Source organism: Aptenodytes patagonicus, chromosome 16, assembly GCF_965638725.1.
Source record: "Aptenodytes patagonicus chromosome 16, bAptPat1.pri.cur, whole genome shotgun sequence".
Taxonomy (NCBI): domain Eukaryota; kingdom Metazoa; phylum Chordata; class Aves; order Sphenisciformes; family Spheniscidae; genus Aptenodytes; species Aptenodytes patagonicus.
The window spans coordinates 3491776-3518554 of record NC_134964.1 but is presented as its reverse complement, the minus strand read 5'-3'; the positions used below and the strand labels follow the sequence as shown (position 1 = coordinate 3518554).

General features: G+C 36.2%; 1 protein-coding gene across 4 annotated transcripts; it reads right to left on the bottom strand.

The window, feature by feature from the left end:
- On the bottom strand, window positions 1-26628 carry RHOT1 (ras homolog family member T1). 4 transcript variants are annotated; one of them, XM_076354018.1, is made up of 21 exons: window positions 26476-26628; window positions 23707-23765; window positions 21395-21476; window positions 20133-20176; window positions 19283-19336; window positions 18880-18932; window positions 18223-18331; window positions 17540-17641; window positions 15963-16061; window positions 15424-15532; window positions 14352-14472; window positions 13571-13655; window positions 13035-13180; window positions 12304-12404; window positions 11925-12055; window positions 11477-11560; window positions 10522-10641; window positions 9984-10186; window positions 8483-8605; window positions 2662-2805; window positions 1-1154 (listed from the first exon to the last, which is right to left on the bottom strand). In XM_076354018.1, exons 1-21 carry the CDS (start codon window positions 26510-26512, stop codon window positions 1037-1039), a joined length of 2124 nt encoding a protein of 707 aa, XP_076210133.1. In that variant the 5' UTR covers window positions 26513-26628; the 3' UTR covers window positions 1-1036. The 4 variants fall into 4 exon arrangements, with proteins under 4 accessions (XP_076210133.1, XP_076210134.1, XP_076210135.1 ...); XM_076354019.1 differs by having other exon boundaries at window positions 9984-10183; XM_076354020.1 differs by lacking the exon at window positions 2662-2805.
- Window positions 26629-26779: the final 151 nt, after the last annotated feature.

Genomic DNA, 26779 nt, shown 5'->3' with positions numbered 1-26779 from the left:
CACAGTACACAGTTATTTTATTGAAATACTTGAAAAGGCCAGCAATGGAAAAATAGGTTTGTCATGAGGAATTAATGTTTGATTTACTTGATCATTAAAAAAGCTGTGTCTATAGGTAATTCTAGCCAGTTACAGAATGCACTGTGATCCATGCAACTAATATACTACAGTAGAATAGGCACTGTGTACTATTTTAGTTTTATCTTATACACAGCTTTCAACAGGTATGACTGACAGATGTGAGAAATTAAACTGCAACACTTTTTGAATTATAAACATTTACATATACAAATTTGCTCATCTGATTCATAAGGGTTATAAAACACAACATAGTGGAAAATGAAAAACACGAATTACACACAGCATATGAAGTTGATCTGGCAGTTTTTGAAGTTCACGTTTTTCCTTTAAAAGAAATATCAGACTGCTAAATATGTCACTGATCATGTAACATACAAAATCATAGGCCAGGACAGCAACAGTGACTGTTTCTTGAAAGACATAGTTAGTGGGGAAATTTATTCATCAGTTAAAAAGAATAGGTAAGAATGAAAATCACAAATTCTGCCCGGTATAGCTTATAGTCCAAAAAGATAATGTCACTTCAGATGAATGTGAAATAAATAAGCAATCCTTGAGGAAGTATGATCCTTGAGTTGAACCTACTCAACCGAAAATGAATTTCAACTATACACTAGTGTGTCACCATGGTGAAACATCTAAGAACAATCTTTTGAATAGCTTTTTGGGAAGCAATGTCTTACTGCTTTAATATGTACAGGTTATTTACAACAAATTCCCTTTTGGCCTCACAAGTTAAGCCATTTTAGCTGGCTGTTAAGATGCAATTCTTTTTTCCACGCATTACGCAATACTGTAGTTAGAGCTATAATTTAAAATAATCTTATGCATGAATTACAAATATTAATAAAGTAACTCTGCATATATAAATATTTCTAGCAGAATTTAAAGCATTCAGAATGTACATAAAAGTTTTTTTTTTTATTTGGTAGGGCCAGGTGTGCTTCTTCTCAGATCATCGTTGCTTTAATAATGCTTTGTACATAGCAAAACCCAAAACTGCAAAGACAGTAGCACCAAAACTTGCTCGGAGCCAAAACGTAGAGCTCTTGAGGTCCGCTTGTGTCACATGCCTAAAATTTAACACACATACAAAACCAGGTTAATTCCATGACAGGAATATCAGACAACTTGTGCTAAACTACTCTGCTTTTGGAAATTCATCACTACACTTGTCACAGGCAAGCATCTTACAATTCAGCCTTACAAGTACTTATACAGTAATTTTATTTTTCTTAAAAGCTTAGGATTTGATCTGCAGCCCTGATCACATTAGTAGATCTCACTAAAGTCACGAGAGCTCACACAGCTGAAGAGAAATGCAGGAGCAGATCATTAGTCATGAATGTGGGGAGGGCCGTGTGTCTTCTTTGAGAGTATCAGCAAGCATTCAGAAAAAGAAAACAAAAATAGCTAGCAAATAATTAATAACCCATAGTGAGAACAACTCTGTCCAACAAAATCCTTTTTTTCCCCCCCAATGTTGAGTTTGCATATTTCTGCTCTTCCATGAAAAGCTTTCCAGTCCTGTTGAATATCTACTTATACTTCTTCCCCAAAAAAGTTTACTGACAAGTAGCAAGTAATATTTTTCCAAAAGCTAGAATGAAAAGGAGGACCATTTGTAAATCCCTTTCTTCCCAGTACAGTCACAAGAACAGCAATAGAAACAGTCATCCAATACCAAGCTGAAAGCTAAGAGAAAGTGCTAGTGAAACAAGCAGTGACAATGGCATCAACAGAAAAAGACAAGATGTAACAACAATATGAAGTGACTGTATGACATAAAAAGCCACATCTTGCATGACAGTAGAGACAGCCAATGACCCAACTCTCCCAAATATGGCAAGAAGTTTGTGAGCATGCTCAGTTAAACACGGCTAGCCATCCTCAAAAGTAGTCTCAAGTATGACAGCTTACCATAAAGCAGGAGCTACCGTTTAAAACAAGTTATCATAAATGCCATAATTCAAAGCTCAAGAAGTTCCTAAACAATAGTAAAGGGGTTGCTTGTTTGTTTGTTTGCTTTTGTTTAAGATAGAACTTACAACAGAACTTCACTAGCCTACATATTTTAGCCTGTATTAATCATCATGGGTCACTCAGTGAAAGCTGCAGGAGTATTAAGTACAAGGAGCATACAGAGATCCTAAGCATACACGGTGCACAGAGAGTTCATACAGTGTGAACTGCAGAGCTATAGCATAGAAGCTGTTTAATAAAGCAGGAATTGTTACTTGCTATCAATACACAAAACCAGTTCAGGATATTCTTTAGTAGACATTTGCAGGAGCAATATAAGCCATATAGATAATCAGTGTACTGTCATACCACATGCTGAAGAACAGGCTTTTTGGTGCACAAACAGCGAAATACAGCTGGTCTCTAAAAAAATCCTAATCTTATTTAAGAATATCTTGCTCGGTTATGGAACAGATCAAAATTCATGAAGTCCTGCAAGCATTAGTTCTTCTACAGCTAGTTTTGACAAACTCTCTGCAAACTAGATGTCAAGTGGTTTGCTGAGGGGAAGAAAGGGAAAAGGCAATGGCAAGGTCACCTTAGTTTGGCTGTTGTTACCTGTCTTCAAGTAAACGTGGACCAAGAGATGACTCCATGAAGATGGAATCTTCTACAAAGTTGACGGCGTGCACCTGCTGCATAATACTGCTCTCCTCGTCTGCTAACAGCATGGCCCCCAACTCATCTATGTAGGGTCTTAACCTTTTTACACACATGCACAGTTTGCAGTTCATAGCATGGCTCAACAACAGCAAGTGTCTCAAATATGCTCAAATGACAAAGCCCAGAGAATTTATAATTTTTAGCTATCTAGCCCGTGATTCTTGTGTAGTTGTTAAAAACTTAGTGCTTGGGAAAAAAAAGAAATAAATGGAGTTTATACTTTTGATGAGCTAAGTAAAAAAAATATTATTTTATGTAGCTAAATGCCATTGCTTTAAGGACAAAGAAAATGGCTTAAGAAACTGAATCTCTTCCCACTCCATCCCCAAAGCCTCAACTTTCATGTCGACAGGATATGGCAATACTCCTGCACCATACACACGAGCTAGAGTACCTGTGCTAAACACACTGGAACAACTCCAACACATCAGCCCTAAAACTCACAAGATCTCATTACTGTTGCTAATTCAATTCAAGACTGTATTTTATCACTACTAAGAGCTTTAGCATTTGTGGGGTTTTTTTAGTAAAAGACTATAAAATACTTGTCTTCAGATCTGTAAATTATAAAACCTATCAGTGTATGTAAAATAAATCACTTGTATGTAACATGATTTTAATAGATTATGTGACAAGCTCTGTTGGGTGAATATTTGTATAACTAACAACTGTCAAATTTAATTTGGTTAATTCAAATGCCCAACTATTTGTATAATTTAAAAAGCATCCCTTTAAAAGTACAAATCACTGTTTAAGTTGCAAATGAATGCTTTTGCATTGCCTCATAAAGCACTATCTCCCATATCTAGATTTTCTGATTCCTATCAATAATTTGCCTTGTTGTGACTTTTGCACATGTCCATATTTAATGGTATGCAAGAAACTTGCTGAGCATGCTTCATCCTTTTAAAAACAATTAATATATTCTCAGTCATGATAAAATCCTCTTTTCATGTCTAAAGGGAGAGTAAATTGTCTCTGATCCCTTTTCTAAGCCTAACAGTAACTGACTCATTTAAATAAAGAAACTAAATCAAGGCAGGGATTTGTCTTATAACCTCAATTAAGAAACGATTAGGGCCCTCTGAACATCTCAGCCCAAACATCCTTACTGAAATTCAGAACACTACGGATGTCTAATTGGTTTACACCTTTAAAAAAAACTCCAATTTTTTTTCCTTAAGTGTTCCTTATGCTGTCATAAATTCAATTTTTTCAACTTGATCCCTAATATTGTTTAGCTGCCATTAAAAGAAAAAAACCCCAATATATCTGCCTGAAATAATAAAAAAGGATCAATGTTTGTTTCCAACACAGGTTCTTTGACATGAAAGCAGCTATAATCCAGAAAAACTTTTCTCAATACATACTGAAAAATTCTACCTCTTCAATAAATAACGTTCAAATTTAATTTTAGTGTGGCTGTGTTTATGGAACTAATTTTCACCAGTGGTAGAAATTATTACTGCCTTGTAGTAGGAGAGTAACTCTGAATTAGAAAAGTTATTCTCTCCAAGGGTTAAACATATATATGGATGTGCACATATACACACACACAGTAGTACTTAGGACTCCATAAATGAAGCTGTATTTGAAACTCTTGCTTATTAGTAGTAATAAGTAGCTTTCAAACTTCCCAAATAGATTGGTGTGTGTATTTAATCACAGAATTAGTTCTACATATGTAAGAAAGTCTAGAAATTTTGCCTTTGGCATAAAATTCAGACTTTAATGCACATTTGGAAAAAAAAGAGAGATTTTTATTCAAACTACCCTTAATAGCGCATCAAGTAACTTGTCACTTGTTGAATAAGATCTTTGAAATCTGTACAGTCTTTCTTTTAAGAGGCTTTAACAACTCACAAGAAGTTTGCAACATGCACTTATCAAGAGGTTAACTGAGCATGCCTGTCATGGTTACACACAGAAAATTGCTGAGTTATGGGCCAATACTGACACTTTTCCCTGTGTCAGCAGCAGAAGAATCCCAGGTCTGGGAAGGTTTAACCATAACTATAAGAGTTCAAAAACATTCCTGTATTAACTACAAAAGCATTTCAAAAGCACTGTGGTGAGACCAACAGGCTAGTCACGTGGCTACTCACATCAAAGTTATAAGCAAGTTAATGCAGCCAGCAAGCAGCAGCAGCAGCTGCCTGCTCTGACAGACAATAAGTTCTAACAATAAAATATAAGCAACTGAATTCTAAAAACATCACGTAACATGTGCAAGCTGCTGCAGCTTCCCTTCAGGCACATATTTTCTTAGGATGCAAACCAACTCCAGCAGTTAGAATTTCCCCCCATGTATTAGTCATCTAAAACGTGAAAAGCTCCAAGTGCATCCTACTACCTACAAAACCTAAAAAGAATGTAAAATGCCAATTCAATACACTCTATTTGGAAAGAAATCAGGGGGCACAGCTTTGCAATCTTCTACTCAGTACAGGGTATTAAACAGTTTAGAGAAGGAGGAAAATAGGTAAGTAAAATATTGTTATACTGTCCTAATTTGGGAGATGCCTAAGTATAGGGCTAGATTTCTGCAATTAGATTTAATGGCAATATACTATAGTTTTGAAAAATAATCTGCATACACTGCACAGAGTGAAAAATAAATCCTGGGTTATACTCTTAAAACCTTCCCATTATTACAGGAAAGTGAAACTATTGTCTTAACTTTAATTTCACAGAAGGAAGGTTTTCATAGGAAAAAAAAAATAAATCTTACAAATAATTCCTGAAACAACCATGTTTTATATGCAGGTAGAACTTCACTTCTATGCCACAATATTTAAAAACTTTAGAAGACAGAAAAAAACCATGCTCTGAGAAGTCTCCCTCACTGAACAACACAATTCTCATGCATTAGAATTATTTTATTTTGAAATGATCTTAGCTGACAGAAAAATGCCACTACTATACAAGCAAAAGGCAACAAGTGAATGATTTAAAACCAAGAAAGCAGAAAAACACACTTAAAATTGATGCTCTGGAGTTAAAAAAAAAAAAAAAGCCGAAAATCCAAGCTCATCATTAAAGAAAGGGTTAGAATAACATAAGCAGAAACCTTGCTTTTAAAAAGAGGTAAAACAATGTAGTAAAAAGAGATTAAGTGCCAACCAGACAAATACAAACGAACACCTAAAGGAAAGAACAAATTAAAAATATAAAAATACTACAGCGTAGTAACAAGTCTCATACATGCGTGTACAGTGCTTTGAATGCAGTGCCTTCTCCCTCAAAGAACCAATGAAGTGTGATCCTGGGTAGTTCAAACCAACAATCCTGCTCCTGCACAATAAACATCTCCAAACTGAACTTCCACATTTGTTGAACTTGCTTTTCTGATAGCCTACAAACCCTTGGGAGAGTCTCTAAAGTTTGTCCATAGAAGAGAAACTGAACGTGGGCATGAATAGGTTTTTCAGTTGCATAGAGGCAATGTTTTTCTTTAATTACTAAGGTGGGAATATTCAGATGTGATATTATATTTTGCCCTAGCAATGTTTAAGCATTACTTAGCAACAAATAATACAGGAAGGGTCCAATCTGAAAAATTTCAGTTTACCTACTTCCACTGTCCAAAGCTTCAGAACAGGAAGGGATCAGGAGAATAAGTACTCTTGAGAAACCTCCTTTACCCATCAGTTACCTAACTTTTGCCCAACTACCTGACCTAATGGTAAGCATTTGTAAAGGCAAAATAAGAAAAGGGATATAAACTAACTAAAAATCCTTCTTGATTCAAATGCTTTCTCTAATCTAATCACAAATCAGATTAAAAACAGATCTAAGGAGCTAACATTTTGAAACAAGAAAACTGCCTCTACCCTCCTAAGTCTACAATTTGGAGCTATTCCCTCTTGTTTACAGATATCTCATCTCTACTATGTATGCAGTTACACAGTAGTCCCTGTACTGAATGGTGAACAGCCTGCAGCAATGTGTTCATAAGGAAACACCCTTGAAGAGCTAACTAGAAAGAGAGTTGGTGAGATGAAGTGAGCATACTGGAAACCTGCAACAAAACCCTAGTGACTAACTGAATTACTATAGACAAAGAGATTCTAACAAGTAAATTTCCCTTTCTTTAGGGTCAGTGGAAAAGTCTATGAGGAATTCTCTTTACCTTGAATTACAGACTTTTTTAGGTAGTAGTAGATTCTTATGCTTATTCCACACTATCTAGTGACAAGGTGTGGAATGACAGCATCCCGAGACTTCTCATAAGAAGATTTCGATACCTTGAGTCCTTGACAGTATTTCAGAGGAACAAAGTGCAATGTCTAATGCAGGACTGGAAAAAACCACAGGCCCATACAAGAGAGAAACAAGCCATGACAGCTAATGTAGCAACCCATAACCATTCCAAAAAAAGAGGACACGTTATAGAGGCGATTTCAGCCTCAATAATAAAGAGTTGGGATTTTCTCATAGTGACTGCTGAATGAAGTTTTAAAGTGACAATATGCAAAGAGATTGCTGTTTCAAGGGATTTTTGTCAAGGGATGACTGCTGTAGAAGAGGTGCAGCATGAACAGTCTCACTCATATTCATAGTCTTTTCCTAAGCTAATGAGTGCTCTGAACTCTCACTCTGTGGTTAACACTTTTATCTTGGATTGAGGTGGTATTTCACAAAGATGCTCAGTACTGTAGGCGGGTGTATCAGTAGGCCTCCTATGTCTGTGTAACTTGCATTTAAAGGAGACAGCCACTCTTATTTGGAGCAGCTACATCTGGAAACAGTAAAAAGTAGTAACATACATGGACCAGCAGCATGTCAGGATATTCTAACCATGGCCTTCAAATAAATACATTTATCATAGTTGCCTCCAAGATCACATTTATCATATACGCCTCCAAGAAGGCTATAAAGGATGGAACTACTACACTACAAAAAGTGTTCGGTTTGAACTCCCCTTTGCTGGGGTGATGTGACAAGTGCTGAGGTGTTAGTAAATCATGTGTGTCAAAAACTGCCTGCAGTACACACAAGACAAGGTATAGCACTGTTTTCAATGCTGAAAACCAGTTACCTCTCTTTACCAATTGCTTTTTCCAAAGTGTCTGCAAATGTTTAACCATTTACCACTTCTTACGTGTTGCGTTTTATTCAGAGAGGAATTGGATGTTAAAAGCTCTAAATTTTTTTTTTTTTAACACAAAATACCCACTCTTTGTGCAAACCAAGCATAACACACACACAGAGAGAAATTCTATGAATTCCCAAATATCAAACAACTAGCAAATATAAACATGTAATATGTTATACGATGCTGCTATAGTCAAGCTGTGCCTTTATGAAAATATTTGTGTAACTGATATCTATGAGGCACTACCTTTAATCAATACTAAACAAACCTATAATATCTCAAGTGAGACACATTACACAGATTTATAGACTACTTAATGTCCATTACCAGTTCCCTAAAACACAGTCCTAATTTCTCCACAGTATTTTTGCAATCACTAAGTGCCTGAATCAACTACCAAATTGGTAATGTTTCAAAGAAATCACTGGACTAAGCTCAAAAGACCAAAAGTACCTTCAAGTTAAACAAAGTTTGACAATTTTATGACAATTATTAAAGTATCTGCCTATTTAGTGGATACGGAGTGAAAAATCTGCAGTATATAAGGTTACCAATTGCTTTTTCTAAAAAACTTTATTTTAAAAGCACACCTGGTACCTAGTAAATAAAGTTAAGGACCTGTTAAGAACTGCAGTGAAGAGTTTGTTCTTTACAGATTGCAGCAAGTCTGAGTTGAGGAAGTTCTGACAGATGCAAAATGTACACCTGTTGCAGGCGCACATACAGCGTAACCGGGCATGGCTGCGAAAACACACAGAAGGACAGGAGTTGAAATCTTGCTCATAAAATCAGGTGCACATTAGGACTGTGCCACAACCAAGAGATTTAGGAATAAAAGGTACATTTGAATGAGTAAGGAGAGGAGAAAAAAAAATACACTGGGGAAGCAAGGGTACAACTACAGCTGTGCAGAATTTTAAGGTTCGATGTTCTACGTCTTGGATGTTTTGGCATTACCACCATACACAGATCTTAATAGCAAAGCACAAACATGAACGAAAATGTTTGCTGAATTTATTTAAGTTTGTAAGGAAAGCATCTAAAGGCTTCTGAGTATGTCTGCACAGCAATAGATAACACCCCTTTTTCAAAGGAAAGTAAGCCACATTTTCTACCGCTTTGAATGCACACTTTACAAGTGACAGTTACCTCTACTTTCCCACCCTAACAAACACACATGCTTGAAAACTAAGGGAGAAGCAGGAATATTGATATGACAAGACATTTGGTCAGTGCTACACTTAGTGTTTTCCCAGTATTCCAGCGCAACAAAATAAATACAAGAGAACAAAAACAAAACAAAAACTTTACAAATCTAATTCAATAGCTTCAGTTTCAAATATTTTTTTAAAAATCCTATTATTTTGGGTGAAAGTGACAGTTCTATTTAATGTAAAGCAAATGTCAGCTGTCATACTAGACTCCATCTGCTGCTGTAATATTTATGTAGTTCATCACCATATTAAAAGCTCCACCCACCAAAAAAAGAGATGCAAAGGGAGCTTAGCAACAGTGAGATGTGTAGTGAAGAAGAATGTGAGCTTAAGTATCTTCTATCTCAAGCCCAAAAGGTGTTTATACAGAAATTCTATAAAAAAATATAAGATCTGTTAGATTAATGAACTGAATAGTAATAAACATAGTAATAAACACCCTGAAAATAAAAAAAGCCTCCAGCAGTGCATTGGGGGAACCATTTTCACTAAAGTGTCATTACTCGTAATCAACTGTGAAGTTGAGCTATTAACAAGGATTACAGGACAACTTATTCACAAGTATCTCAAAAATATCAAGATATGAATATTGACTTACTGAGTTATGCATCCACAATAAGGACTGAACAGAACCCTACATGTTCATTGGAATTTGCAACATGAGCTGGATGAAGTAGCGTATTCTTTAAAAAATACCTTAGCAACAATAGCTGACACTGATTTATACGTTGGATATATACCAACTTTCTCAATGTGAAATAATTTGAAGACTCTTCTCAAGTCACTTATGTCTCTCTGTTGCTAAATCTCGGTGAGGCAGTTCCATCCTTGTGGCTAACAATGACATGCAGTGATATTGTGCATGACCCATGCAATATGAAAAATACAACAGTTCAAGTACTTACGGATACATTGCCATAGTTGTCAGTTTAACAAAGATATCCTTACTCGGCACATCAACAGTATTACAAGTAAAGGCTTGAGGTGGAGGCATTTTGTGTTTTTTGCAGAATTCAGCAGGAGAAATACTATATTCCTGTCTAACTTCATGCAAGTCGGACTTTGCAGCTACCACTAAGCATGGTATTCTGCTATCCATGAAGTGCTGCTGCAAATTTAAAGGAAAAAAGCAAAAGAAACAGTACATGATACATTCAACCTGGAACAGCCTGAGTTGAACTGGTTGCAGCAGCATTAAGATACATTCATTGCACTGAAGTCAGGCATTTCTAGAAGCAGGGTATTTTATATAGACAAGTAGACATTAGCTTTGTATGAATAACAAAGCTGCATTTTTAATGCATCAGCCAAATATAACCAGCACTCATAAATAAAACGTCTTTTAAGCACTAGAACTTGTGTATAGGACCAGTAACTGACACAATATTTGGTCAGTGAAAAGATATATAAATGTAAAGGTTTGTATACATAAACTATACAAACCTTAAAAATCCTGGCACAGTACTCAAAGGACTTAGGGTTACTGACATCATATACCAGGCAGACAGCATCGCATATGGTCTCAGCATCAGTTAAAAATTCAGAGTCACTGACATCATGTAGCTGGAAAAAAAGATGGTCAGAGAGGGAGAAAAGCTTTGTCATTATGCAGTTAAAGGAATTTTATAACTTTCTTTTTCTCATAATTTTTATGGCTCATTTTTATGTATCCTTAGAACTAATGGACTGACAAAGGGCAGAATTAATGAAAAAGAAATCGTAGGAATTTACCATACAGCCAACATATGTGAGCTGTTAACATCACATCTGCAGGCAATCACAACCTCAGCATAAAAAGTTACATTTACTTCTAACACAAAGTCTTAGATTCCCATAGAAACTGGCAATCATCCTACAGAGGAAAACCACAGAGCAGAGGACTAGATCTTGGAAAACAAAAGAAAGATACCATATTATCATAAAGGAAAACTACAGTGGAACAAGCTTTAAAGAAAGTATTTCACCCACTGAAGATTAACTTTAACCATCCTAATCACCCTACATGACAGATTTTTCTTTTCTAAATAGGTAGATTGCTTGTTGATAATTTATTGTATGTTATAATTTGATGCCCTGCACCATAAACATAACAGACTGGGTTCTGTATGATTTAGGTCAAGGTTTCAAAAAATAACAGGCCCTGAACAGTTTCAGTTTAAAGTATTAGCAACATGTAAAACCAGAAGTTATCTGAGCCAGAAAAGGAGGGGGGGGAAGAGGGGGGAATTTAAAAAAAAAAAAAAAAAAAAAAAAAAAAAAAAAAAAAAAAGAGTATGCTGGGGGAATCCACATTTACAAAGAGAGGATTAAACAGAAATGTGTTTGCAGGAGGCTCTGAATAACTCACTAAATTTTAAGATTAACCAGTCTTATGCAAACAATAATGAGGCAACCTTACCAGCAAGTATTTTTCCTGTCCATATACATAGACTGTATTAATGGCGTAGTAAGATTTGTGTTCTGCACGTATTTGCCGCTGTCTCTGAAAATGCAGAATTTCATGTTAGACCACAGCAACTTTCCCCTTTAAGTTAATTTGAACAGCTGTTTTATTCCATTTATTAATGAATGATAATTACAGTAATCTGTGGTTTATTTTGCAAGTACATGCATAGCTATAATCCATGATGTACAAGTAATTACTGCATGCAATAGCCATTTGTCGATTTGCTAAAAAAAAAAAAAAAAAAAAAACCATAAAAAACCCCCTCCCCAATAATTCTATATGCCCTCATAGAACTCTGCAAACTCAGTAATAATCAGTAAAGCTCTAAGATCAATTGGTTTTGCTGTCTAACCTTAACTCAAAAGCATATATAGGTGAATATAAGCACAAGGTTTCTTACTATTAGATTTCTTCCAAGAAGCGCCTGAAGAACTCCACTTTTCCCACAGCCTTTCATCCCAACAACATTGCATCGGAAAACATTTCTCTGAGTCTGTTTTTTCTGGAGGTCTATCTTTTTATCTCTTGTTACTTTTGAAAAAACACAAATATTTTTCACAAGATGTACATGCATGCGTGTATGTGAAAACATGAAATAATTGTCCACTTACATTAAAACGCACACAAAACACTCTCAACTATTAAATCAGAGGTTTGACTTGAGCAGAAAGTAAAAGAGAATTTAAGTGAAAAAAGACCATTTGTTTACACAATTTACTCTTGAGCAGATTTCTAATTTTAAATTCCTAAGTTGTACCAAATTGGGGTTTTTTTATTACCTGTAATTGCTGATGCTTGAGATTCTTGTTCTGCAAGTATCGAGTAGCCTAAATAACCCAGGTACTCCAGGCAACGCTGTACATCTAAGTATGTGGTTAGTCTAGCAGAGAGGACAAAAAGAAGTTTCTAAATCGTTAGCAATTGTGATATCAATTCTTTACAGTACTGAAACAATTTTTTTCCTATCTCCAGATTGACATGATAGAAGTATTCCTGGCGCTATGTAGTACTGAAGGACAAAAGCACTCTGAAGGTAAATGGTGGCAACTTTACCAGTCATCACGGTCAGCTAAACACTATGAAGGCAGTACTTGCTGAGGCCTATCAACCAACACCAACACCATATTTTTTTTTCCCTCAGCAAATAATGTTTTCCTCATTTTCTGTATTTTCAATAGGAAAAAACCCTCATTATTGACCATCATTATTCATACCGTCTCTAAAGAGCTGAACAACAGAAATAAATATTTCAACAAGTTTCAGGGAGATTTTCACATTTTGAAGAGACACTTCTTCACAGTTAGCACTAAATACTGGCCAAATCCTGAACAGGGTAACAATAACAATTGTCTGAAGATTAGGCCACTGGATGGCTATAAAAACTTGACTGCTTGGGTCAATTTTCAGCTATTAAACTTCCACTCTTTCTACTAGATTTTTAAGAGGAATCTACAAATGCATTATCATACCCAAGGTTCTCAACTACTAAAATGTAATGTATCACACTTACGTCCACTGAGAGAGAAACCCTTGGTATGTAATCCACCCCCTTTCATTTGTACAAACAGTGTTGTTAACATCAGGTCCCCATGGCATGTAAGGGAAGACTTTGAACAAATCTTTCAATTCCTCGGGAGACAAAGCACAATCTCTGTCCTGGAAACAAGCATACGATATCAGACATAAATCACTTAATTCATGTCTATTCTAAACTGATATTTTCTTGCTGTACACTTGCAAGATTCAAGAAACTGGCTATAAGAAACCGAGCTGCTTTCTTTTTAATCATTGTTCTTTTCTTGTTTTTAAATGAGACTAAATCTATGAGCTAGTTAAAAAAAAATTGGTAGTACAACTATAACTGCCAACTCTCCTTGTAGACAGAAATATAAACAGCAGGCTAGTTTTGACTGCAAAGCTTAAGCCAGAGCCAGTTTCTGAATGAAATTACATAATGACCAAAACCACACTTTTTGCTAGCAAAATTGCTAGCAAACTAAGCCTCTTAAGTATAATGACACACACGCTCTCAAATTAAAAGCTTACCAAATCATGTTTATCAAAAATACTTTGAAGAAACAAGTATGCATGATGATTTAATTCTGTTGTGCAGTCTGGAGGAATTTTTAGCCTGTTTATTGAAAACAAAAACAAATACAAGAAGTGTTAAGTGTGTTTATGAAATATAGAATATTAAAACTCAAAATACAGACTTTTTGAATTGCAACATTTGGTATTTGACCTTTGCATTTAGCTTTATTAATTTATCTTTAAAGAGATCAAAGCACATACTTTTTATTAGGAATTCTAAAATTTTGAGTGTCTTTATATTACATGATATGTAGCTATACAGTAATCAGGTTTTTGTTTGGTTGTATCGTTTTTGTGTTTGGGTTTTTTTAATGGAAAATTATATACTTACATTTTTGAAAAGAAGCCACAGAGTTGGTCGATCTCTTAACTTTTTAATTTGCGGATTTTCAAAGGATCTCAAGTGCTATGAAAATACTGACAAGACTTTTCTAATTTGTTGCCACATACAATAAACAACTGCTCGGATTTATGTTCCGGTTTTGTATTAAGAGTCTCTTTTGCCATCCATAAAGAGAGATAGCAGTACATGATTTGGCACAAGAGACAGGAGTTCTTCCTTCGTAATTTTCAGTCACACCAAGATTTTGGCTGGTATGTCATAAAGTAAGGGAGATACTTGATGTAACAATGTGTTAAATAAACACACTACAATAACCCTTTCCTCCCCAAAGCAGGAGGCAGCATAAATTAAATGCACGTTAAGTTAAAGAAAGCTAAAGTAAGCAATACATACGGAGGAAACAAGTACTCTGGTGTAAGCTCTAAGTCATCATCATATCCAAAGCGACGTAAAACAGTCCAAGTTGTTTCATGCCTTCCTCGCTGAATGAAAAGTGTGTGTAGAAAAAGAAAACCTAAAAATCAAATTATGAAATCTTAAGGCCCTGAAGTGCTTTATCTGCTACAAGTATTTTTAATAGAATAGTATCAGACTGAAAATAAAAAAGCTTGAAATACACATTCAGATTTTAAACCTCCTGGGTGACATTACAGCATTATCTACACAGACTGAAGGTTCAGAAATCATGTTATTTGTAAAAGTGTCCTTCAAGGAACTGTTTCCTTAAAACAACCCACTTGGCTTTCTGTTGTTGTTTGCTTCTTTCAGTACCAGCATTTTAGAAGAACTTAGCTGTATGAAAATAAAGACAACAATATTTTCAACAATTTAAAATAGTAAGCCTTAGCAAGAAGCCTGGAGAGTAGTCTCATGGAAGATTGCATTTAGTTTTCCTGTATCAAAATAACTGGGTAGGATTTTTTTTTAGCACTTTCCAGGGCTTAATGAACACTGAGATTTCACTGTTTAGTAAGGCTATGCCTTAAGATTCCCACTCTTTACAATTTCTCACGAGTCCTATTACATATGTAAGCTCCACAAGCAAAGCAGTTACATTGATGCTCAGAAAGAAAACGTTTTTTATCCTTTCACTTTTGCCATATGCTCTGAGCGAATCTGTACAACATAGCTGTTAAAACATTGACAGACACCACACCTTGCTGACAAGTGTTGCAGACAGTGAGCCTAGAGACAAGATACAGATTTATCTAGGAGACAATCTCTTTTGAATCAGTACACTTATTTGGATTCCAAGCTCTGTAATGAGAAGTAAGAAAGACCTTATTTTATTCACCCCGGTATTCCTCAGTTTAATCATCCTTTGGTATCATACTGCCACTACACCCAGCTCTTGTAGTCTAAAAGAATCAAGACAGAGATCATACTCCAAAAGACTAGCTTTTTTATGTAAGAATGGTTATCAACTGCATAAAGACATATCTTTTTAGAGTTAAATAAGGCTTACCTTTTAATGTTAATCCATTATCTGCAACTCCATCACTTAGGTTTTTCCTGACTACATTCTTTACATCTTCCAAAGCTTGAGGTGCCAGTGGTGTATTAAAACAAATTCTCTAACAGAAAAACAAAAAGAGCATGTTAGGACCACTGGCTACTAAGCTGGACAAACAGCATGTCCTGTATGAAATACAGCCTTAAACGTTCTGGTAAGCTAGTAAAGGACAATCCAATTTCTTAGTGGAAATAAAGGTGTACAAACTTTATTTTATTTTTAAATGCAAGCACTGGGGCTTGTTCATTTAAATAGGTTTTGGGGTTTTTTTTGCTTTTGAACTAAAACTTGAACAATGGTTAGAAATAAAATTAATACCATTTCAGTTTTTACAGATCCACTCTTTTATGCTGCATTTCAGACTTTTAATATTTAGACCCAATTCCCTTATAATTCACCTTACTACTGTTCCTTAAAAAACAATCACTTGTTTTTCTAGAATTATATAGTTCAACTATTAAGCGTGGTGAAAAGATAAGCAGAAGAGTTACCTGAAAGAAGTTGAGCTCTGCATCATTGAGAGTACCATCATTATCCTGATCAGAAATTCTAAAAATGCGAGTGAGTGCTTTAATACAGGCAGGTTTCATCTAAGGAATAAAAGAAAGTTCAGTATCTTTCTAGGCTTGAATATAAAAAGATTACATTGAATGACATCAGGCAGCTCAATCACATTAAAACAAATACTAGCCTTCATTTTTCATTTTTAGAACAGAGACATTCATACACACGTACACAAAAATAAAAAGCAAGAGGAAACAAAATCCTGATCTAACAAATTTATATCCATAAATTTAAAGCAATTATTCCACATTAAATGTCTTTCTATTCAATTATTAGAAGAGCCTCAAGCTCTTCACAAGCTGAAGGTGGCACTACTTAATTTAAAAAAAAAAATCAGTTCTCTAAATTCAGTCTTATTGCTACAGAAAGCTTAAAAAAAAAAAAAAAAAAAACCTGAATGGTTTTTTTTCCCCAAACATTTTTTGGTGGGAAAAAAAAAAAAAAAAAGAGGCCTTGCAATCCCAGTGCCTTGCAAAAATAAATGGCTCTAGAATTACAGGCAACCCTTTCTAAACAAGCACACTATCTCTATTCACTATTTCAACTATGGCTTCAGAAGGCTTCAAACATCAAATAGTGAAAATCTTCACAGGGCTCATTCATCTACCAGGCAAAGCATTGATCATATGGACTATCTCTATGACAAAAGAATTGCTGGGATACCTTCCGAGTGAAGGAAAACAGACAGTGGTAATTCTCTCCCAACAACTACAGTGATGATGGAATCTTCTCTTCACAGAGGTCACACAGATTGCATAGAGATTGGTTTTGGAAAATCAAAAAGATTTCAGCACAACAATTTTATCACAACATTACTAACTCACAAAGATGATTCTGATGGAAGAAATCAAAACAGGGTTATTCTCTGGTTCCCTACTTCACAAAGTATTTATGACTGAAGCAACTTTCCTACTGCCCAGTACTACACGGGGGTTATGTTTAGAGATTTTATTTGTATTTGCCCATGAAATTAATGTTTTTTTAAAAAAAAAAAAAAACATACTCCTTCATAATACTCTGAGCTAACTACTTGTGATACTTAAAAAACCAGCCACACCACTTGTTTCTTATTCCTTTTGCCAAAGTCTCACAAGATGCTCAGAAAAGTTCTTTCCCTTAAATCAGGCCGAGTCTGGAGTACTTTCCCTGAAATAAATGGAGTTACTGTGAAATGCATATGTAAAGGAGAACTGAATTGAACACATGATTTTGTTCATATTACACTGGGTTTAAAGCCATTACCAAAGCTTCTCATTTTACTTAGCAATTCACATGGGCAACAAAAAACTGTCTTCATTGCTTTGAATGAAGAGGAAAGACAGATCAGATTAATACAACACAAAACAATCACCATGGTTCTGGAATATAACGCTTAACATTTGGAGGTGGGGTGGTGGTAACAGAACACACTAAGAAATGCAAAATCCACTGAAAAGGAAAGAACAGGAAAAGTTACTAACTTCCCCCCCTATATTATTTGTTCTTAGAATCTATGTATAAATACCTCTTTCTCCTCTGGGCAATAAAGAGGACCTGTAGGATGTAGAACAGCTTTCTGTGCATAATAAAATAGCTCAGATATATTCTTCAAGTTTTTGGCTGAACACTGAAAGAGAAATCCTTATATTGATTAGCTAGTTTCTTGACTATTTGGTGATTTCTTCTGAAGTTTAAGCAAGCACCAAACTTTTAAAGATCTAGCCCCCTCTTGTGGGTACAGTGCTGTTTTGGAAAAAAAGACATCTAGCCCCTGTACCTGTTCAGTGATTAATAAAGGAGTTCTCACTACAATTTGCTGCCATACCAATAACAGAGAAATCAAAAAGTTGTATCTACTTTGGAAAAAAAAAAAGAAAGAGAGAGGCATATCCACACATATTAATCCCATTTTTAATACTTTGCAGACACCTGTCTAGCTTCATATTAAATTTAAAACACGTGCTAAAGGCAAGGATGTGAGAAGACTCTAAACATTAGAAGAATTTGACAGTAATATTTGATTATACAATAGTGTAATCTTCTCTAAAGAAAAATAACATATAAACTCACCATGATAATGACTTATATTTGAGTATTTTATTTTGAACAAAAAAAAAACCACCACTTTTTCTATTAAAAAGTTGCCATACATGCTTGGCAAGAATGTATTTTTTGTTACTCATTCTAACTTCAGAAAGTCTTGCATACCTCTACACATGTTTCTATCTCTGTATATTGATTCATAATGGGAAGGATAGTTTCCATACTGCTATATTCCACTAGATCAGACTTGTTTCCAACTAATATAAGAGGCAGCCTGGAAACAAAAAAAGGTTAAGAGCTTTAAAGACAGAGGGATAAAAAGATCTATCTTAATTTAGCATCCTACCTCCCACCGGAAGCCATTATATTATTTTCATGATGTAATTAAATATCACAGGCAGCCAATAGGCAAAACTAAACGATAGCAGTTTTAAGTAAACTGTTTTGATACACACTTAGACAGAAATGTACTTCTTGTTGATACTATGAAAAACACACAGTTAAACACAAAAGTAACCGATCATGTTATTATTATACAAAACCACCACCAGCAGAAAACGTATACAGACCACGTAGCCAAAACTAGTTATACCATAACAAATATAAACACACCTGGTAAAAGCTGCCCATGAAATTCAAAATAAATAGCATTGCTAGCATATGTAACAGACCTACATACTTTAAATCTCTTGTTGCTTGGACTTCTTATATAAACTTTAAGTTTAGAATTTGATTTTCTTAAACAATTAACATCCTCAACACTGTCCATTGACACCCATCGATGTGCAGCCTAATTCACACTTCTCATCTTTACTTATGCACCTGCTATCTTTGTCTGTCCTTTCATTGATGAGAGGAATCCATCGACTTGTTACCTAAAGTGGGGTTAAAAACAAACATGAAAAATACACGTTCAAATTTAATATGACCGAACTGTGCACAAGTTCAACTACAACTGCTACTGCTTCTTTCCCAAGAAGTATTTACCCACAAAGGAGGAAAGAAATAAAAACTGGAGTTGATTAACAAGCAGCTTTCTCAGATGACTGAAATGACTAAAAACTCAGATGTTGAAATGGACAAGAGGCAATAATACATCTGTATGTTCTCTTAACAAATACCGTCTTAAGCATTTTAAATGTCTAATACAGTTTTCAGCTCGCCAACAGTTAACAGTCCACAAGTTACATCTCAAGCAATAACTGCATAAAACGTGTTACCATACCTTATCAATAGAGTTCTTGTTGTTAACAGCATATACTATACAAATCACATTTGCCTAAAATGAAAAAAAAGGAAAGGCATGGAATTCCACCGTTTAGAGTCTCTAGAGCAACAGAGACAATTAAGAACCATATGTAACAACATCACGAGTAAGAACAGTTCCACCATTAGTCAAAAACTGTGTCCCTGACCTGTTTAAGCTACTTGTAGCCTGACAACAGCTTAAACCAAATAATTTATAAGTTGGGAAGTGCCAAAAAGCATGTCTTGCAGTGCGACATTCACAGCTTATGCCTGCAGAGAGACCTATGCTACCAAGAAATCTAAACTGAAGAATCGTAATTTGCAGCCTCCACTCAAGTACCAAACTAAATGTCAGAAATGGAACACAACACCGTGACAGACTGCACAGAAAATGTGCAAAGGTGCTCAGAAAGAACTGAAAATAGGAAACAGAGGGAATTATAAAATTACCAAGAATCCCTTGCTATTCATAAATGCAATAGTACAACGTGACAGAAAGAACTGAAATTGACCTTTCCAGGGTAGGATTATTTCTTTAGAAAAACTGTCAATCCCTTGGCCTACTGATTAAAAGATATTTAGGTTCTGTCCTTTCCCTTAGAAGCACAAAGCTTAAGCTCAATTCACCAACACAGTGGCAGTACCTACTTTTCTTAAACAGAGGAAGGTTTACTATAGCACAGGGCACAAAACAAAACGAAAAGCCAGAGAGATGTTCTGGGGTTTTTTCCAATTCAAACTGAAGCCCATCTAATGCAGAGAACTTGAAAGGAAAGATTTCTCCAAAAGCAGAAACTATTTTCCAGTAAACACTAAAATACACTTACCTGTGATATTTCATGGTAAAGCTGCTCATCACTTTGCTCTGCTTCTGCATTCAATAGAATAAGCCATTCATCAATACTAAACATTTTTGCAAACAAAACTGAAAAACTTAAGTAACTGAACTAGGGTATTTCATAACGCTCATAAGACAGCCTTGTGAAAGCTCTTGTTATTTAAATGTTTTTTTATAAAATGCACTAAAGAGTGATTCTACTGTAACAATAATGAAATTGATCCATTAACTTGCAAGACAGAAACAGTCTATGGCACACAAGTTTTTTAGCAGCTACTTTCAAGAGGAGTAATTACATTTGTAGACAGGTTCTCTCTGGAATGAGTCATAGTTTGCATCCCCCTACATTTATCAACAGCCCCTTCCTGGGATAGTAAGTAGCAACATTGTTCTATAATGTAAACTTTTACAACAGAGTATGACGTATGTTAATTTTATTGCAGTGTCCATTTTATTTAGTGAGACCAAGCTTCTGTTAACTGCGTCTATGAAACACTTCATCCAATAGAAAGAAAAACTCACTCCACATAAATTTAACCTCAAGTCCAATGAAAAAAATACGCCCTATTTCTTTGTTCCAAATAGGTAAACACACCAAAGATATTTCCTCAGCGGTGGTGGGAAAGAGAAGACGGGAAGGTATCTGCTAACATGGCCTAATTCTTGACTTCTATTATAAATGGCAGAAGGATTTTTCTAGCTGTGCAACAGTTGCATATATTTCCGATAGCACGTGAGCCTTGATACTGAGCCTATTTACCTATTCAGTAAGGTCAACGAGATTAGAATATAACAAAAAACAAAAATACAAAATATGAAACTGACACAAAAGGATAAGGTGTCCAAACTTAGACATTTAGAAAGACATAGAATATAAAGTATGTAAAGTCTCCTGCATCTTAGTAAATTCTTCACTGAAAGAAAAAAAAATAGTTTTGAATTCCATGAAAGTACCCACCTTTGTCTGAACCTGTAAATATGTCCGTCACACAAAGAATACTAACTTCACTGGAATATTGCTACGACTGTCCTTCACGGAAGTACCAGCAGCAGTTAATGTTAGGCTTCGAATTAGTAGGACCAGCCATCATCATCTAATTTAGTTTTATCCCACGAGTTTCTATTTAATCTAGTCTTTCCCTACAAGTAGCTTTGGTCCCATACCAGTATGACTGTTAAAGAGGCCACTGAGTTAGATAAACAATTCCATACCAAATCAGTCAAACAGTAACAGTATTGTGTAGTCCTTACCTGAATAATCCACTATGTGGGTTGGCACTCTTTCAGGGGTGACATCAGCTGGAATGGTGATTTCTTCAGCTCGTGGTGGAACCTTGGGTTGTAAAGAAACAGCAAGGAAAAGCCTTTAAATATAATCCAGAAAATCCAGATGGTCAAAAAAAGTTGTATACTATAATACACCTGCCAATTAGTCAGCTTTAAATAGAACAACTTATTAGTAGTTCAAGTACTTTGGGGTTTTTCTTTTGCAATGTACTGAAAGTCACTGCTACTTTCTCGTTCTTTATTAGTCTACTTACTGAATAAGGAACTTCCTGCATGCTTTGCAAGAAAGCAATGTTGTTAAGGGATTCAATGAATGCTTCTATAAAACTCAAATCCACTATACCCAACCACCTATAGACAACTATTGTAATAGTGAAAACTATAAACAAAACCTGAATTGCAATTTACTTTAAACAAAAATGTCATATAAATAAAAGTTCTAAAATTTGGGGGGTTATCAAATTCAACCAACTACTTCAAAGGGCTACACATTCTTTAGCAGGAGAGTAACATCACAGTTAGCATGTCATTATTGACAAATTAAATACTGTTTAATCTATGTTTAAACGTTTTAATTTTTGCACAAGATATCCTGGTCCTACTCCCACTGAAATCAGTACAAGAACTACCCCTTCGAACAGTGCATGAGTTCTTAAAAAAAATTAAATATTCAAGATATGGCAAACAAACATGACAGACAAAATACAAGTCTCAATTTTTACATAATCATAACCTGACAAGTTCCTTGCTTCTGACAGTGCTAAACACTAAGCTCAGAGAAGCCTGCAAAGCAAAACATGATACTAATAAAAAGCGCGTACTGCAAAATGCTGTAAACTAGCTATGATTGCTGGCCATTTTTTCCAGAGAACGCTAATCCATATTCAGAAAGAATCAACTTAAACCTAATTTTAACCTGCACAGCTATTTATCGCCTTTTACCTGCTGACCCTGAACTTTCATGATACTTTCATTTTCTTTTAATAAAAAAAGGAAAAAAAGAAAAGCCAATCACCAGAAGAATGCTATTTGTAAAGCTTCAGGCTCTACTTACATCTTCATCAAGAATGATTACTGATAACACCCAGTATATTAAACACTATTTCAAAGTCTGAAATGTCTGTTACACACACCCATATAGCTCTGATCTGCATGACTGACCTGCAGGAATTGCACGTCTCTTTCAGCAGTTTATATAGGATGCAGTATTTTTTAAAGTTATTTCTAGAATTTCAGACAGATTTTTGTGTTATATATAAATGACGCTTTTTCTCTCAACATGAATTTAGAGAAACATTCTAGATTATACAGCAGGAAGAAGCTGAGAAGTGACTAGAGGCCTACAATTCATTAAACTCATCAACAAACAACCTGTCAATGTAATGGGTCCCTGAGCAGTTTAAGAACAAACAGAAACTGGAGCTCCTTTTTAACTGCAAGGTTCGGAACTAAATTCAATTATGTTAACAATCTAATCTTGACTCATGAACTGTGGTAACCTACTGATTTGCATTAAACACAGCGCAGTGTAGATTCAAAGAGCAGCACATGATGTCTATTTTAAGACTTGTGATCAGAAGAAATAAACATTCATGTTCATATGTAAAAAGCTTAACTATTTGCAGCAGCTGCAGTTCTTTTTATGGTATAAAGAGAACTATGTGCTGGTTTTTTAAAGGAATAAAATGTAGAAGTAGCTTTACTTTTATTCTGGAAGAAAGCAGTAAGAGTTTTCGGCATTTTTTACTTCAAAAGAGTCAGGAAAACATTCTTCAAAAGTAGAAATAAAGGAATGTCTTGCTTAGTTACAAAAAATGGCTAAGTATAAGTCATACAATGTGACTTTTTAATTCCTCATTCTCATTCATTTTTCAATCTACTTGCTCTTTAAATACAACACAAAAAAATTTTGAGGGTCTTGCCTCTTTCAGCACCTTCCCATTTATGAGTCTCTAACGTTGAAATATGCGGCCAGTTATGACCAGTTTCAACTGCTTAAAAAAAAACCTAACACTCCTCAGATATCAAAAAATGAGTTTAACTAACCACGTGAAAAACAAGAAAGGAACTTAGATAAAATTTAAATTCCTAATCTTCACGCAGAGATATATTTAAACTAACCTGCATCACTCTTCCAGAAGTCATCACTGCAGTTTTAGACTTTATTTTTTTTCTAAATAGGAAACACTATTTTATAGCAGAGCCTATTACCTCTTTGAAAAAAATTATACAACAGGATAGATATAAAACATAGAAAACAAATAAGAATGCTCTACCTCTTCTGGAAATTCTTCACTGACAAGAGACATAATTAGTGATGTCTTCCCAACTCTGGCTGCAAAAGCATTAAAAACAGAGATTAGATAATTTCGTTTTGTTACACCCAATAGTTGCATCACATCTTAAAAAGGGAAGTATTTTCAAAACATTTTCCAACTGATCACGTTAAAGGCTTTTTATCTGTCATTTAAACATACTAAATATGGATGACAGCAATTCTCTCATAATTCTTTTATTGCAAAACCTTAGGATCCATTTCACACTTCTGCATTTCATCCAGAAGGGAATCAAATCCTGTTCTGTCTTACACAAAAGAATTAGCAGGTTTTAACCTTAATACAGAACACGTAAGCAAACAAACAAACAAAAGTTCAAAACAAACTGGAAATGCATTAATACAACTTAATAAATAGAAACAAAGAAAGCACACAGAAAGGAATTCAGGAATTAACTATTTTTATAGTATTCTTGATACAATGATTGTGCTTCAGTCCTAAACTACTAAAGATAAGAGCTGGACAAGAAGACATGGCTCTATTATCAATGGACAAAGATGCCACAAACTAGTTTGACCACTTTGAAAGTGCAAGAGCATAATCTCCTTGATACAAATGAGCTGTCCCCCACAAAAAGTGAATAAAAAACAAAACCACCAACCCTTCTAAAGCCACAGTTTTCTTAATCCAGGAAGAGGAAGAATATAATCTCTGCTTCAATATTCAACTGTATTGAATCAAATAAATGACTCTGTTTACCTGCAAAGTTCAGACTCCTGATATCATAGTTGATTGCTTGGTTTTGAGAATCTTTAATGTGACCATTTAAAATTAAGAGTTGGTAACTTTTCTCAGGGTTCCCCTCTCTCTAAAAACCTTCATCTGTCAACTTCCTGTTCCTCTGAAAGCCTTGAAAGACTATTACCGCTTTATTTGTTTTCGAGACATTTCTTAAAAACCAAAAAGTTCAGATTCAAATATTATCGGGGATTGTGTATTTCTGACAGCCCTCAATTCAAGCAAAAAACTATTTCATCCTGGATGTATAGCACCTTCGCTAGCATGCATGTTCTACCAACCAAGACACTGCTCGCAATCAGAGCCTGCATCACTGTTCCTACTGAAAACAATACCACATGTCACCAATTGACAGAAGTTGTTTTGCTGATATCACTGCATTTACACGTGTCTAATTAGTTGTATATAATTCTGAACATGGGAGGAAAAAGAAGAGATGAAATTGTAGGACATTGTTTTTGTGCAGAAAATGGTATTACTGAACTGATGATCTAATCAAAGTACATTCAACTTACCCAAGTCTATTTTTCATTACAACTGTTCATTACAATTCCAACAAAAATATAATATAAAGATGCTCACAATCCCTGATGTGTGCCATGTACTATATGTTGCTATATTTAAGAAACCCATACCTTTGAAATTTTCAGTTGGACACATTGTGAACTTAGTTGCCAAATCAAAGCATCTGTTACACCTGTACTGAAACCGACGTACAGAGCTAGTTCAGAACACACCATTGCCAAAGAAAGTAAGGTAAATTAGGCATATATTCTGAAGAGGAATTCAACTGTGTATTCAAATGCACAAACACATTTCTAAACAAACTGAGACTTTTAAAACTAGCCAAACACAAGCTTAATGAGGTAACTCTTCCTGCATAGTACCATCTCCCTGAAGATTCCTCTGTGAAGGAAGTCACAGAGGATCTTTCTAGGCAGTACAGACAGAGCCAACCCGCACTACAAAATAACTGCATACACTGTACTATAAATACATACGAGGCATTCAATTCTCAGGAAAGCTTTGTTAGTAGTGCTACATTCTTAGTATAATTAAGTAATTTTACTACTAACACTTGGTAATTACTCTGTATTCTTTTTTTGTGAGGAACTTAAGCGCACTTTACAAACTAACAAAACAGAACCTACTTGCTGCTATTTACATCAGTAACAAGCTGTATCTTTGAAAGCCTAACCGCTTATTTGGGTACCTAAGCGTGAACTTAAGGACATAATTTTAGAAACATACGAAAAAACACAGACCGACTGTAACGTTGGCACGCATGTAAGTACGTGCTGTTTATTCAAGGTCATACAGTAAGTTAAAGGCAGAAGCAGAGATCTGGACTTCCTGGCCCCGTCCTAGCCACAAGTCCACAACACCCGACTGATAACTGCCCGGAGCACATCTGGCCACAGAGATGTTTATGATTTCCAAACTCAGTAAATAAAAGAGATTTAAATTTGGTTTCCACAAAAAAAAAGTTTAAACAGGACGTGGCCAAACACAGGGCAAGAACTTCAGCCCAGTTTCATCTCCAGGGACGTCCAAGAAGCACACCAACTCCGTAATCTGACTTCCACGCTGCGAGCTCGGTATCCAGCAAAGGGACGCAAGAAGCCGAGAACTCCCGGCCGAGCACACACACAGGCTCCCCGGCCCGCCGGCGCGTCCCTCCCGCCGCTGTAATCACGCACGGAGCGGTCACGGAGCACCCAACCCCGACCTCTGCCAGCCACGCAGGGCCGGGGCTCCCCTCCTCTCCCGGGCGCCCTGGGCCGGGCTCACCGCCCGAAGGCGAAGGCGCCCAGGCAGGGACGAGGGACACTCCGCCCCGCAGCATCAGGGCGATCTGACAGCCGGCGGCATGGCGACAGCGGCTCTCCCTCACCCCGGCGGCCCCCGCCCTGTCCCACAGCCTCGGCCCCCGCCCTGCCCGGGGGCCGGCCCGGCCCCTCCCGCACTCACGTTCTCCCACCAGGAGGATCCTCACGTCCTTCTTCATGGCCCCGCTCCCTGGCCCCGGCGCGGGGCGGCTCACATCGGGCTCGGCGGGGGAAGAGGAGCCGCTGCGGCCTGGGATCCCCTCACACCGCGACCCCCCCCGCGCCGCCTCCTCCCCGCCGCGAAGCGAGCAGTCTACGGCAGCTCGCGAGGGACGGACTAGGTAGTGGCGGCCCGTGCGGCTGCGTGCGGCTGCGCGGAGCGCTCAAGGCCGCGCGCCGGCTTCAGGCGGTTTGGGCTGCCGTCCCTCAGAGCCCGGGCGGGAAAT

Excerpts from the sequence above, each read along its gene's own strand:
- RHOT1 (XM_076354018.1), bottom strand. The coding sequence starts at position 26,512 with ATGAAGAAGGACGTGAGGATCCTCCTGGTGGGAGAAC. Across the intron at positions 18,933-19,282 it reads ACAAGAACTCTATTGATAAG|GTAACAAGTCGATGGATTCC; the intron begins GTATGGTAACAC and ends ACCCCACTTTAG. Across the intron at positions 1,155-2,661 it reads CCACGTTTACTTGAAGACAG|GCATGTGACACAAGCGGACC; the intron begins GTAACAACAGCC and ends GTTAAATTTTAG.